Genomic DNA, 14027 nt, shown 5'->3' with positions numbered 1-14027 from the left:
TTTCTTGTGTTATTCCTCCTAGTCACTAGAGAATAAATAAGTGTGCATATTCTGTGAAGTAAAGCATCAATAATTTGTTTCAACATTTAAGTATATTTGTCTGTTCATAGGCAGTTTAAATATTTCCCTGCAAGAGCCTCCCTGTCCAAAGTACCAAAACAAGATTTTTGAGTACATGAAAATGAAACAGTTCTTACACAAAACATCTGTACAAAGAATGCATACTAAAGGCATATAAGTGCTAAGTGAATTATGTATTTATATATTTAGTGACCTGAGACACTAGGAGCGATACCTCTGTGCTGAAACACTCAAACTGTAGTAGATCACCAAGAGTTGCATTTCCGTGTTATGCACATTTACATGTAATAAGAGCTTGTGCTTTGATATGAAGTCTACGCCATCAACTACTTCACCCTCAGGGAAACATCCGGAATTCAACTAGGCATGTACTGCTTAAGTAGGAATAAAAAAACCCCTGCCTTCCTGGCTTAGATCTTGAGGCCAATAAATTAGCCTGTAGAAACTGCAGAGCAAATAAGTTTTCCCATTCCTTCCTAACTCTTCAACAGGAATATGGAAGTGCCTTTTCTACTTGCTGAGTATTACTTATTTCTACTGCTTCTAATGTAGAAATCGCTTCATGACATGAAGGCAGCAATTGTTGCCAGCAATTTTCATTCACGTAAGACCACCTTTCCCTCGTTGCATTCCTACTGACAAATAAGGCTGGGCTGGATGGATCACAAGCAGATTTAGCTCGAGCTTTTTACTGCTCTTGCCTCATATGATGCAGGGAGGCAGACACTTGACTTGGACTGAATAAACTGTTGGCATTCTCAAACGCAGCCATCTTCCTTCAGGTTCATTAGGGCAAGTTAAAGCACTTTGGAGGCAACAGTTGCTCCTAAAATTAAGGCATATCCGCACTAGAGTTAATGCTGAGATTCACAGAAGCTTCACCCATTTAAACATTTGCAAGCAACAGATTGACATTTGACTTTTCTGCAGGCTCCTGTATGCCCACCAGAAGTCATTGCGGACAAGACAGTTTAACAGTTTCACATAATGCAGATACTAGTACTAGGGGCAAGAGGCAAGAAGAGAATAAGCAAGAGGACAAACTTCTTAGCTGAACTGTAATTCAGTGACAGAGGAGATGGGGAAGCTTCCCATTTTCTCCTTTACGGAACATAGCACAGAGAACTGAACTTCTGCAGCTCTTATTCAAACATTTTCAGAAACAGAACGGACCAGCAGCACTCTGCTTCTTGAATCTCAACATTTCATTCAGCTGATGCCTTATTGTATGTTGTGCATCACATATATGTTCATTACGCTAACCATATATGACAAAAACAAGATTGTAGGTTTACAGAAAGGTAAAATTAGATCAATTGACATTTGACAGAAAAGAGACTAGCCTTCAAGCTCACAAACCCTCTTTAAACCTCTTGGTGCCTTTAAATCCTTAATTACCTGTGTAACAAATATAATCATGACTATAAATCACAAACCCATAGCTCACTGTTAGATAAATTCTTTTTGTCCCAATGAAACCTTGAAACTTTATGATACAAAAAGAAGGCTTTTTCCATTTCTCAAAATATTTTGTGTCTAATTGGATAAAAAACAACTCATGTGGTATAACTAGCGGTTTGTCTCATACTGGCCTCCACTGTTTTCCTCTGATTAGGCAGTACCATGCAAAGTCTTCTAAAGTGTGAAATGTATTTACAGTTTTTGAGTAAGAAAAATACTAGATATTGATATAATTTATGATGTATGGTGGTGTTTCAAGTAGGTTAAATGTCTTATTTTTTTTTACATAATATGTGTAAAAGGTTTATTCTAGCAAAGCAGGTAAAGAAAATAAATATAAATTCATCAAAAAACTGAACAAAAGTACTCCATAAACTAGCTAGTCTAACCCTCCTACTACATTGTAACTCTTACTTTCCTGTGAACCAGTGTGACCTCTCACAAGTGCAAACATTCTGCTAAAAGTCCATGTAGCAAAATTATAAAAGTCAGAAACTGATTGATTAAAGCAGTCTTCGCAGATTGTACTTAAGACCTGCTTCCCTTTTCTAACTCGCTTGCAAAATAAAACCATTAACCTTTCAAATAAAGAGTGAACAACTTTTAGTTGCTGTCATGGTAGCTTAGCACAGTTTTCTTAAAATACTGTATTCCCCTCAAATTTTTATTTTAAATAGGTTTTGTTCTGATAAGCAACATCCATTCTCCTGTCTGAGGCTTGTATTGCTCTTGCAAGGGTTGTGCAGCTTTCCAAGAAAGCAGAGTTCCTTCCTTGGTATTGAAAAACTTGTGTTTTCATCTACAGCAACTGTGAGGTACATTTTCCATATTCTAAATGCAACCTTCAGGATTAAGTGACAGCATAGAATTTGTATCAGAAGAAATAAGTTTGACTTTGACATATTTTTTTCAAGTCTTAAAACAGTTGCTGCAGTGGCTTGAAGAGAGTGGATATTTCACTGGACGTGTATCCCACCCACTGGAAATCAGCTCCCTCCTCCATGGTGATAATTCCTATGCAGCCAGAGTTCAGTATCACAGCTCATTTTTAAAACAAGAAAAGGCTACAGAAATAAAAAGTAGCTGTAGTCAAAAGTATAATATTTGTGGTGAGATGTTCAATCATCACTGATCACAGAACAAATATTGGCAAGCCCTGTTGCCACAGCTACTTCAGCTGCTCTGTACATATTGCATCACTCAAACATCTCAACTAAAGTCACTCCTGCCACCACAGGGCACACAAAGCAGTTTAGCATTCAACAGCATGTGGACTGCTAGCAGTGCAACTACTACAACAGAAACTCAAAGAGGACCACAAAGCTTGTCAGATAAGCCAGACAGCAGAGCTTAAACAGATCTGACAGTGGTGCTGGAGCAGAGAGTCTGGCTGACAGAATGTGGTGCTGGAGTAGAGAGAGAGAGAGTCTGGCTGAGTAAATGTTGTACACTTATTTTTGCTGTGGTATGTACAGACCAAAGTGATCTTGCCGACTGTCCAACTGCAGTATCATCACAGTGTAACTCTATTTCATATTGCAGTAGCAGGTATACTTAAGGGGAGAAAGAGTTAAGGTTTTTTCCCTTAAATGAGTTCTGTGTTGCTGTGACAATAGTAAAAGAGTGTGATGTCTTGTTCATTTACAAAGGAAGAAGATAAAAGCGAGATTTAAGATTCAACTCTTGAATGAGGAATATTGGAAAGCACTCAAATGAAGATTATTTTTTTTAATTTGAAAATGGGTAGTAAATATTTTTACTCCTCTTCAAAGACCGAATTTTATGAAGACATGCTAACCCCCATACATAGCATACGTAGGTGAGCAGGAAGACACAAGCACAAGCCATATGTGAGAAACTATGTTCTTTTGTATATTATACATAAAGAGTGATTAACTTAAATAGGATTCAGAGATAAAAGATGATCTGGCAAGAATCCCATGTATCTGAGCAAAACATCATTAGTCAATGAATACATCCAAGTACTTCATCACAAGACAGTCTTCTGCCACTGAACTCTTAAAACGTAGCTCATAAAGCCTTTAGCGTATGTTGAATTTCAACTCTTTAAAATCACAGAATCAAACCTTGCAAGGAAGGATGGAAAGGTATTACACAGAAGAAAATTCATATTGAATTGAAGACAGGAGGTACATCAAGACACTGGCTTTGATCTCATCTATACAACCTTTTATTTGTGTAATAGAGAAGTTAACTATACATTTGGTTAACAGAATTCAGGATCTTTCACTATCAGACATGCATTGTTCTCTGCAGATCCTTTGCACAGCTAGTCAAATCACTATATCCTTCAAGCCAAATGCCTTTCTGTTCCTTATCTAATTTAGTACCTATACAAGTGTGATTGCTGTTGTACCACTTACTATGCTGTTCATAATTTCCTCTTCTTTTTTCCCCATGTGCCTTTCTAAGACTGGTCCAATACTCAGAGACATTCAGCTACTGAAGATTTTCTGTGCTTTCCCATAACTCCTTGAAGTATAATTCTTTGAAATATATGTGTAATATTCTTTGAAAAACTTGAATAAATGGGTTTTGTCAGCAGGAATAAACTGAGACACATTTTTTTTAAAAAAACGTCTGAAGATAGCGTATTTCCCACTTCCCATTGGGCTTTCAAAAACAAAAAGAACCCCTAAAAGGATGAGCAAATGCATCCTAAACATTCAGTAAAGCTATTATATGAACAGCAATAATCCGCATTTGTGGTTCTAAGTAAACTCCAACTTCTAAATAAACTCCAACTCAGATTTATTTTTACATATATTTAGTTTTATTTACTCTACATCACTGTGACCTTATAGTACTTAAAATCCATTACAGGATTTTTTGTTGTTGTTGTTGTAATAATCAGTCTTAACTCCACAAAGACAATAATACTGCTGTGGAAGACCAAAGGGGAGAAAAGCCATTTCAATTTATTTACAGTTCCTTATTTTGTAAACATTTAGTCTACACATTGTACTAATTTCTAATGAGGATAAAGAGCTATACATAGAAACAGGAATCAAAGCCCTGTATTTCTATTAATATTCAGCATTAGCATATTATAGATGAAACGCCCGCCCTTTCTCATTACCATAGCAGTAAGCTGTCTTCAAGTAAGTTTTTAAAACTTTCCAGAGATGTAAATATTTTGAAATAATATACAACTACATCTACTTAAGCCAACACCTTTGGCTTTTATTCCATTTCTAGAATAATTTAAAGTGCTATAAGCAACCCGTCAAACAACACTTTTCTATAATAACAAAACTACTTTAAACATTAATTTACAAGATAATATACAATGTTCATCGGAAATAGCTGAAATTTCAGCACAAAGTCAGTCACTGTCACACTTAACAGCACTTTTTTTGTTTGGTTTTTTTTTTTGTTATTGTTATTTTGTTTCTTTTTTTTTTGCAGAACATAGAATAAAAGCTTTGAAACAAACATTTTTGTTGAGCTGTTATTGCCACAATGGCTTATCAATTTTCCTACAAAAGTGGACAAGAGCTACTGGAACTGTATTCTAGTCTGTCATTTTTATTTTTTGAGGTCACATGACAGTAAGTTTGCATATTCCACAAGTCTACTGAATTACAATATTGTCTACCTATAGTACATTATCTCATTTTAATCAGAGCTGGTGCTAACTGTAAATTTACAACATAGACCCAGTCAAAAACATCACAACTATTTTTTTCTTTGGACAGGAATAAGCTATATTCTTGGAGTTGATGTGCTACACGGCTACAACAGTATATATCTGACACTTTATACTGAAGAAAGATGCATCTGTTTCTGTACTTTTAATGCCCTACTATAGCTACAAATTGTTCACCGAGTTTGGCTTGCTTCAGCCTTTTAATTTTGTAGAACTATTGCATTCTTACATTCCCTTGCTATTTTATAAATCCTTGCCATGTAGCTCATTATTGTCAGTATTTGTCCCAAACCTGCAGATCATTAACAGCGTGTGCAAAACACTCTTTAATACAATCAGCATGCAGCTAGAACATGTATTAACTGACTTTTTTCTAAACATGAACAACAGACAAGTGGCACTGTTGACTTTGGATATCTTCTAACTTCACCATATGCGTACTGGTATCTGTTAAGAAGGAATGCTATAGGCTTCTTGTCCATTGTGGCACCATATGAATTATCCAATCATTGGTCCAGACCAATCTCTGCAGTACTGCTGCCAAATACCCACACACAGCTTTCTTATATACGTTCACAGAGGGCAACTCCATTCATATATAATTTGAATACAAAAATAATAAACTATATCCAGTGAAGCAGCCCCCTTGGAGGATTGCAGAAAGGTGAGTGTGGGAAACCTGGGAGGCAACAGTAACAAGGATTAGAAAATTTTGTAGGCTGCAAGGCTCAAAGCAACAAATGTTTATTTTTAGTCCACATTTGTAAAAGTGTCTACAGCTTAGAAAAAGGACAGTATATTACAGATGTGAAAGCATGAACAAAAGTCTGCTGAAAACCTAAAAGGAAAAAAAAAATGTAAAATGGTGCATTATATTGCTCCTAGGGATTTTTAAGCTGTACTGATTCATGTCAGGTTTGGGACAACAGCCTGTAAAAACAGATAAAGATTCATTCAAAACCCCAGATTTCTATGTCTTGAATAATGAAGTCTTCTCGCTTAGAAAGTGTATGATTCCCAAATGTTTTACATGAATGACTTCTTCCATGGTAGAGATCACCATCGAGCCAAAGAGCAAACTCCCCTCTGCAAGACAGACAATGTATTAAAGCAAAAGACTAAGGGACTAAGCATTAAACTTATGAATGTATTTTTCATTCAGAATTCAGAAATGTGGATTATAAAATTCTTTTTCAACACAATTACCTCATAGTTGTTGATAAATTTGAAGTTGCAAAGACTTATGGTTTTTACTAATTATTATAACTTTAGGAATATCCCTCTTTTAGATGTTCTAAAATAACCAGAATTCCTCAGTTTTCAGCTCTTTCCTTTCGTATTAAGTAAAAGACATTAACAGTATCCTTATATGTGATGAGGGAAACATCCCAGAAACTTGCATGGGGGGGAAAACAAGGGGTGAGACAACATAAAATTTCTGAAGACACTGCCATGTCCTGAGATAATACAGTTTCCATTCAAGCCTTTCCTACTTGCACATAATTTTCAGATTTACATACCATAGATTCATGTGTCCACTCTGACTATACCAGGACTCACATGGAAGCAGAGCATACAAGGCATCATAACCATGCAGGGCTGAAGCTTGATGCCACACTATGCTGAAGACAAGCCTCTTGTTTAAGTTTCCTTAACAGAGCAAGCTAAACATCCGACATACTAAATCCTTCTTGCCAGCTAACTGTTGAGCCCCGAGCTATCAAACTCAAGTAAATTCCCAATTTTCTTCTCAAAGATGTGCAGACGTACACACACAATGATAAAGAAATTTTAACTTACCCTCCTCCACCAAAAGCAAGGGAGTCCATGTCTCCTTTAATGAAGAACATGTTGTCTCCTGTCCATTTGAAAACCTAACAAAAACCAAAACAGACTGGTAAATTAAAATATCTGAACTTTTGGTTAGCGTGAAAGGGAAACCAAACACCAGAGGAGACAGACTATAGGTGGCTAAAGGCCAATTTAATGAAGTCATCAAGTTTATACAGAAAATTTAGAGAAAAAATACATAATACAATTTTTGTCTGTGTTTTATACTATTTAAAATACGACCATTCCAAAATAGGTCTTCTTTCAGCACTGCAACTTCTACACAATGACAAATACCAAAACAATTTACTTAAGTTGGACTACATGCCCATTACAAGGATGTACTTCATGAATTTACAGACAGATACCTGGCAGAATTTCAAAAAAGTAGAAAATCTTCAGTACAAAACCAGTCAGGTTGAATATATTTTTCACTATGCAAACACTATGGATTTAGGGTGTACTTACAGATTCTGTGGAAACACTAGTATGACGACATATTTAGCCAACTCCTAGAATTTTTCAGATTATTTACAGTTTGATCTATTCAGTAAATATCTTACAATAATGCACACGGAGAAAAAGCATACAAAGTTAATACTACTTACCTCAAAATCTGGAGAAAAAGTGAACAGAAAGGTCTCTCCAGTGCCATAAAAGCCATCACTCACTTTAAATGGTTCAGATGCTAGTGCACCAAAAACCTGTGAGCAAAAATATGCAAGATAAAATACTTAAAAACCTACAGAGCATCTGAGAATCTCTAATGCTACCAACTGATAAACAATCTCAGAACCACAGAATCAGTTAGGTTTAAAAAGATCTTTAATATCATCAAGTCCAACTGTAAATTTAAGTCAAGTTCACGACTAAACAGTGTCCCTGTAAGCATAAACGCTGCCACATTTGGAATTCACTACAAGATAAGCCTTAAATGGTATCTCCGTTCCAAGAGCCTTGATCGAGAATACGATATGATGTTTTCTGGTACAATAAAAAAAGAAAGGTAAGAGGACTCTTTCTCAATAAAAAGTGAATGTAGTAAAAAAACCAAAAGGCTGGGGGGATAAAAAAAATCAACTCAGGAAATTCTCAGAAACAATGGACCTATTTTTAAAACTTCAGATCAAGAAGTTCTGCTCCTTCATGTCTACCTCATCTTCTACTTAAACTAGGCTATTTTCAGCAAATTCCTAGCTGTAACCAAGTTATTTTTCATGTAATTTATTCATTCCAATTCAAACAATAAGTAAGCACTGGTTAGCCTGTCTTACAGCAGAGACGCTTTTTATCTAAGCATTTGCAGGGTAGTAGAACAGTTTATAGTATTCAGAAGTAAGAACACTACAACAGTAGATTAAAAAAGACTAGATAATCACTTGTTAGCCTGATAGTCAATCATTCTAAGCTGGTACTTTGGGTATTGCTGAAAAGTCCCTATACATAAAGGCTGGGAGGAGGATTTTTCTATGCACGCTTTAGTCAGCTTTGGTTAAAGCGTTTAATCATAGATTTGTTGAGCACCTTGATTAGAAGATCTCCTAGAACTGAAGCAGCCAATTTAGGTGGCTTCAGATTCCAACTTTCAACTAGAAAATGCTCAGCTTTAATGAATCATATTATGAAAAGCTACACTTGCTTCTTATTCAACTTATTGTCAATGTCAGATAAAGGCTGCTTTCATAAACATGGACAACAAAGAGTAGGATCTCAGAGGAAATAACCTAGGAAATAAAAATGAATTGTAGTTTGATGGGAAAGTACCTCAACTACAGATAAGACAAAACCATAAAAATAGGACCTATAAAGTGGGAAGAACAAGGGATGCCAAGAAGGACTAAGGAAGTATGCTCAGCACATGGCACAAGAAACTTTCTGGTCATAATTCTGTCATTCTTCAAAAGGGCTGAATCTCATTTGAAATCTTCTCTGAACTGGATAGCTTAGAAAGCAGGGAGTGATCTTGGAGCATAACATACGAAAACACTTGGTCTCCCTTGAAACACACTACTTTTATCTTAGCATATTGCTAGCGAACTTTTTCCAGATACACTCTCTTAGAAAAAAGTACTCTAGATTCTTTTTCAGTAATGGGAAGCAGTTTTATAGGACTATCTGCATGGAAGTCATGAAATATTAAAGATTAATTAAACTCTTTCAAAAAATTCATAGCTTTTTTAAAGAACGGAATACACTGATTATTTATTATGAAAGGGCATAGTAGGCTACCATTGTTTTATTTTTCATGATTGCAGATCCTTGCATCAAAAGGACAAAGACTCTACACTGAATTTTCATAGGTTCTGGATGGAAAGATGAGGGTGAAATTAAATTTTCTGCTGTGAAATGCAAAGATGTTTCTAATTAGTAGCTATGAGACAGAACTACTGGAAAACACTGCTCTCACGATATAGGACTGAGCACGTAAAGCTTGTCTGAACCTTTCCTTCTGTTGCATATATTGCTCACTGAATACACACAGATTTCACTCAGTCTTGTGTGGAACCTGGGCAAGATCTGGTGTACACTGTGAAAGACAGGTTCAGTAGGCACTTGTCCTAGAAGCCCTAGGAACACCTTCATAGATGTTTGCGACCACTGTCCTATAAGCAGAGATCTGTCATTGTTTCTCTCACAAAAAAATTGACGATGCCTACGAATCTCCTGTTTCGGTTGGGCAACTATGATGCTGTTTGAACATGGTAGATGAGATATTCATATATGGAAAGTAATCTGAATACCTTCAGTTACAGAACATTACTACACGCTGGTGGCAAGACAGTCCTATCAGGAAAAGGACATTTGCTTTCTAGACCAGATAATCAGGTACTAGGAAGCAGGTATCTTTCAAATTAATCTGGAGAAGCAAGTAGGGGAATCAGAGAATGGAAGTTACCAAAGTACATTTGAAGAGGTCGATGGCTCTGTTGAGACATCAAGTCTACTGAATAATTATCTTCAAGATTAAAAAGTAAATGAAAAAAAAAAAAGACCCCTTTTAAAGAACTTCTGGGAAAGAGTGCTCTACTTGTAGAGATTTAGAAAGGATTTTTCTTTTTTAAAGGATCCCTGAGGCACGAAACAAAAGGAAAAACAAGTTGTGACTTGACTTAAAAAACATACCCTTCATTTATAGTTTTCAGACCCTCTGAATTATATGAGGTGATATGAACCCATGCTTTCTGAAAATAAAAACAGTGGTTACAAAAGTGGGGCAGCTAAGTGAAGTACATGCTGTAGATTTTGCAGTGCTTCTGTCAGTTCTTCACAACAGCAGTAACTTGCTTCCACAAGAGAGAACAGAAGTTTCATAAAGAGAATCAAAATCTCATGCTGCCTGTAATGTTAGAATATTTGAGAGAGGATGTTTTCTATTCAAATGGTGAGATGTGATCCACTTTCTGAAATTCATAGCCTAGTCAAAGGACACTAAAGCCCAACTACAGAGACTCAAGTAAAAATTCATTATGCAGCCAGGATCCTACCACTCTTGAATGGGAGAGTGATGCTAGCTGCAGCCACAGAATGTACCAAGAAGCACTGGCCGCAGCTGGTAATGACTCTCCAACTCAGCATCAGAAAGTTTTAGAGATTAAACTTCACCTGCTTTAAATAAAAAGGAATATTAATAGTAAATTCATTAATTGGGTATTATGCAACTCATGCATTGTGACAACAAAATTGTATCATTGAAGTACTGCCTAGAAATGTAGTATGTGAGAGGACTGCTTGACAGTGAAACATGTTTTTAAAAGTCTCTAAGTAACTACCAAAGGAGAAAACAGCTTGATGTACACAATTATCTCCCACGATGGCTGAATGTCAGCTATTCCTTTACACTCTTCTAACATTTTTACTGCTAAGCCCCGTACCTGCCCATCACTGTCCTTGATGACCAACAGCACAGGTGTGTCTAATCCCATCATAGTTCGATACAAAGTCTTCAAGCTCATGCCATGCTTTGCAGTACTGTAGACAAGAGTCCATGGATACCCAATGGTCCGTGGTGGAAGAGACTTTGTGAGCTGTTAACAAGACAACAACCTTGTATTTAATATATTCTTAAAAACAGTAATAAATGTATTGCGTATAAATGAAAGCTGATTATGTTCTTCTGAACTACTACAGGTGACTCTAAAAGCTTCACACCAACCCTGAAGTTTCTCCTGTGTATTTTCTACCCCTGGTCCCTCAAATGGTACCAGTGACCTGCAGGAGAAAAGCAATTTACCAACTGAAGAACGCGTGTTTGGCAAGGTCTTTAAATGGTTTATCTAAAGACAGTAAAACCATTTAAGTCATTCTTGCATAAAATACTATTCTGCATAAAATACGTACGGGAGTCCTAGATCACTCAAGTCAACAGGTAACAAGCTGAAGGGTAAAGGAGGCTCACTCTCCTGTTCCTGTGCCTTTGAATGCAATTGGCTTTGATTGAAATCTTCAATAAACACATTCAATAAGGTGACTTTGGAATCGACAGCTAGAACTGCAGTGAAACCCAAGCTAATTTCAAGGAAGAATGAAGGAAGGACAAAGACACAGACCAATGTTGTCATGGTGCATGGGAAATTTTGGTTAGAGAAAAAAAAAAAATGGAACACTTAAGCACAAGACAATTCATCGGGAATGCTTTAATATCATACAAAGTCTTCCTTGTGGTGTATCTTACACTATGGTCATCACATTTGTAATACATTGATGTACAACACTAAAACCCGACATAAATTGATTAATACCTTTTCAATTTGTTCTGGTTGTAGTAATTCACTGGGATCACTAAGATTTGGCCGGAATGCTTCAGGCTCCAGGTCTGTTTTGATATTTGTTGCCTGTTTTGAATTGGTATCTTCTCTTGTTGTTATCTACAAAAAGAACAAGAAGAAAATAAGTATTTGTGATTTTATTAGCAGGGGAGATAAACTTTGCAGGCTTAAAATCACGCACCTCCTGATTTACAGTTATGCAACTCCTTCAATAGTTAGGAAATCCATTAGATTTGATCTGATCAGGACTTCCACTGCTTGTAATAGCAAGCCAGTACTCAACTATATACTAATAATAAATTACACAGACACCTAACTTAGAAGAAAGCTACGGTTTTATGTCAAAAACCTTCAAAAAAAGCAAAGAGTCCTCATACACAGCTAAAGGACTCCAAATGCCTATCAGAGGCCAGCTTACACGGTACTTGAATTTTGATGCTAACAGCATTTACATTAAATGTAATTAAAAAACCCAGACAGAAAAGGAACTGACACTTCAACACGGGCATTTCTCAGTAGTTTCTGAATGAATACTCTTTTAGACTACTTGTGAAAGTTTGCAGATATGCAGTAGACAAACGGGAAGACTCCTACCAAGAATTTTAAGTAAAGCATCTGTATGGAGCACTAGGGATATTGCTGCTCCATAAGGTGATCTGCTGGAGCACTTACAGCAATCAAAGAAGAAAGAATTGAGAGCAAGGGGAGAAAGCAGCAGTAATACTTAAGCTGCATAGTGAGCTATGGGGTCTGGGCAAAGATGCCCCATGCATGAAGATCCTGTAGTAGTTTTAACAAACTGCCCCATACATCTATCCTATGGAGCTGTTGCAGATCACCATTCAGTGGAGGTGACAGAAGGCCACAAAACTCATCAGAGATCATAGTTCACAACAGATTCTTACTTCAGTCCACATTCATTGGCACCTTGAAGCTCAAGTGCCACATGTTGAAAGCCAGACTAGAGGAGACCCAAACAGGTTTCCTTCTATAAATCTTGCTGCAGCGATAGTTAAAACTTGCTATGGGTATAGTGAAATTTGACAGAGGGGTAGGACAAAGCGAAGGAAGTTAGTAACTTAAGCCATTGTAGCAAGATTTATTAAAAAGTTGAGAGATTTGCTAAAGAAAAAAAAAAACTTAACAAAAGTGCATATGAATAATTTATCAGCTTGAATCAAGTTTCAGTGACAGTCATACTGTCCAAATTTAAAGCCTAAGTCCTGAGAATTTCAAGAAAATATCTGCTAAAAGCACCTGCCAACTCCATTATAATAACCAGTGTTTACCACATACCTCATATCCTATATATACAGGACAACGCTACACCACTTCACATACCATTGCAATAAACTTTGACAGGCCATTGAAAAAAGAGATTTCTTAACAAAAGAAAAGCCAAATTCAAGGAAAAAAGATATACAGATAAGACTACTTAAACAAAGACAGCCATCTGAGTTGGGAAAATAGGGGTAACTTTCTTCACCCTTAAAAGATATGAAAAATTTACCATCAAGAACTTCTGTTACTTAAAAATAGGCTTATAAAGTTGAAGCATCAAAGTATATTTCATGATAACTTAATTACAACATTGATTCTTAAGTCAAGAAAAGGTATACTTAAAGGAAGTATCAAACAAGCAAAAAGCTTGTCTTCAATTTTTCAAAGGAAGGAGACAAGCGTTTTTCTAATGCAAACTATGCTCTCATTTCCACATCACAACAAAAAAAGCATATGCATTTATCCATACAGTTTCACATAGAAAAAGATGACCTACAGACTGCATTAGAGAGTGCAACCCATAAAATGTCATTTGATAATCCAACTTTTTTCCACCTTAAATGTCTTTCATCCATCACATATCACTGCTTCAACTCCATAAAAGTTTGGCATTGTTCAAGTGCACAGCAGAAAGCTTATTCCCTTTGTTATCCTTCAATTTCAATTAAAGTGAACCAAGCAAAATGTGAATAATTTGGATTCAAGTGATGATGGTGCAGTTTTGGAGTTTATTGAGGTTTTTTGTTGGCTGGACTTTTTGCCTTTTAAAAATTATTTTTTTTACAGTAGAACAACTTTTCCTCTAGGAAGAACACAACTTTGTAGAAGTGAACAAGGATGCGTCTGTTCAAAGATACTGTTTCACAGAATGCAGTGTAGTTTCAAAACTTTCAAATTTATTTCCCACTAAACTCTGACAGAGCAGACTGACCTGTAGT

General features: G+C 36.2%; 1 protein-coding gene across 4 annotated transcripts in view; it reads right to left on the bottom strand.

Moving 5' to 3' along the window:
- Positions 1–4313: 4313 nt before the first annotated feature.
- The window catches only part of OXR1 (oxidation resistance 1), a 273902-nt gene continuing 264188 nt past the window's right edge, over positions 4314–14027 (bottom strand). For all 4 annotated transcript variants that reach the window (XM_069854519.1, XM_069854518.1, XM_069854520.1 and 1 more), the window contains 5 exons: positions 11782–11907; positions 10915–11067; positions 7651–7746; positions 7013–7086; positions 4314–6298 (listed from right to left, as the gene is read on the bottom strand). In XM_069854519.1, coding sequence (XP_069710620.1) covers positions 6163–6298; positions 7013–7086; positions 7651–7746; positions 10915–11067; positions 11782–11907 — 585 coding nt within the window. In that variant the 3' untranslated portion in view covers positions 4314–6162. The remainder of the gene's footprint in view (positions 6299–7012; positions 7087–7650; positions 7747–10914; positions 11068–11781; positions 11908–14027) is intronic.

The sequence above is a fragment of the Phaenicophaeus curvirostris genome, chromosome 3 (genome assembly GCF_032191515.1).
Source record: "Phaenicophaeus curvirostris isolate KB17595 chromosome 3, BPBGC_Pcur_1.0, whole genome shotgun sequence".
Classification (NCBI taxonomy): domain Eukaryota; kingdom Metazoa; phylum Chordata; class Aves; order Cuculiformes; family Cuculidae; genus Phaenicophaeus; species Phaenicophaeus curvirostris.
This window is presented reverse-complemented; position numbering and strand designations above follow the sequence as displayed.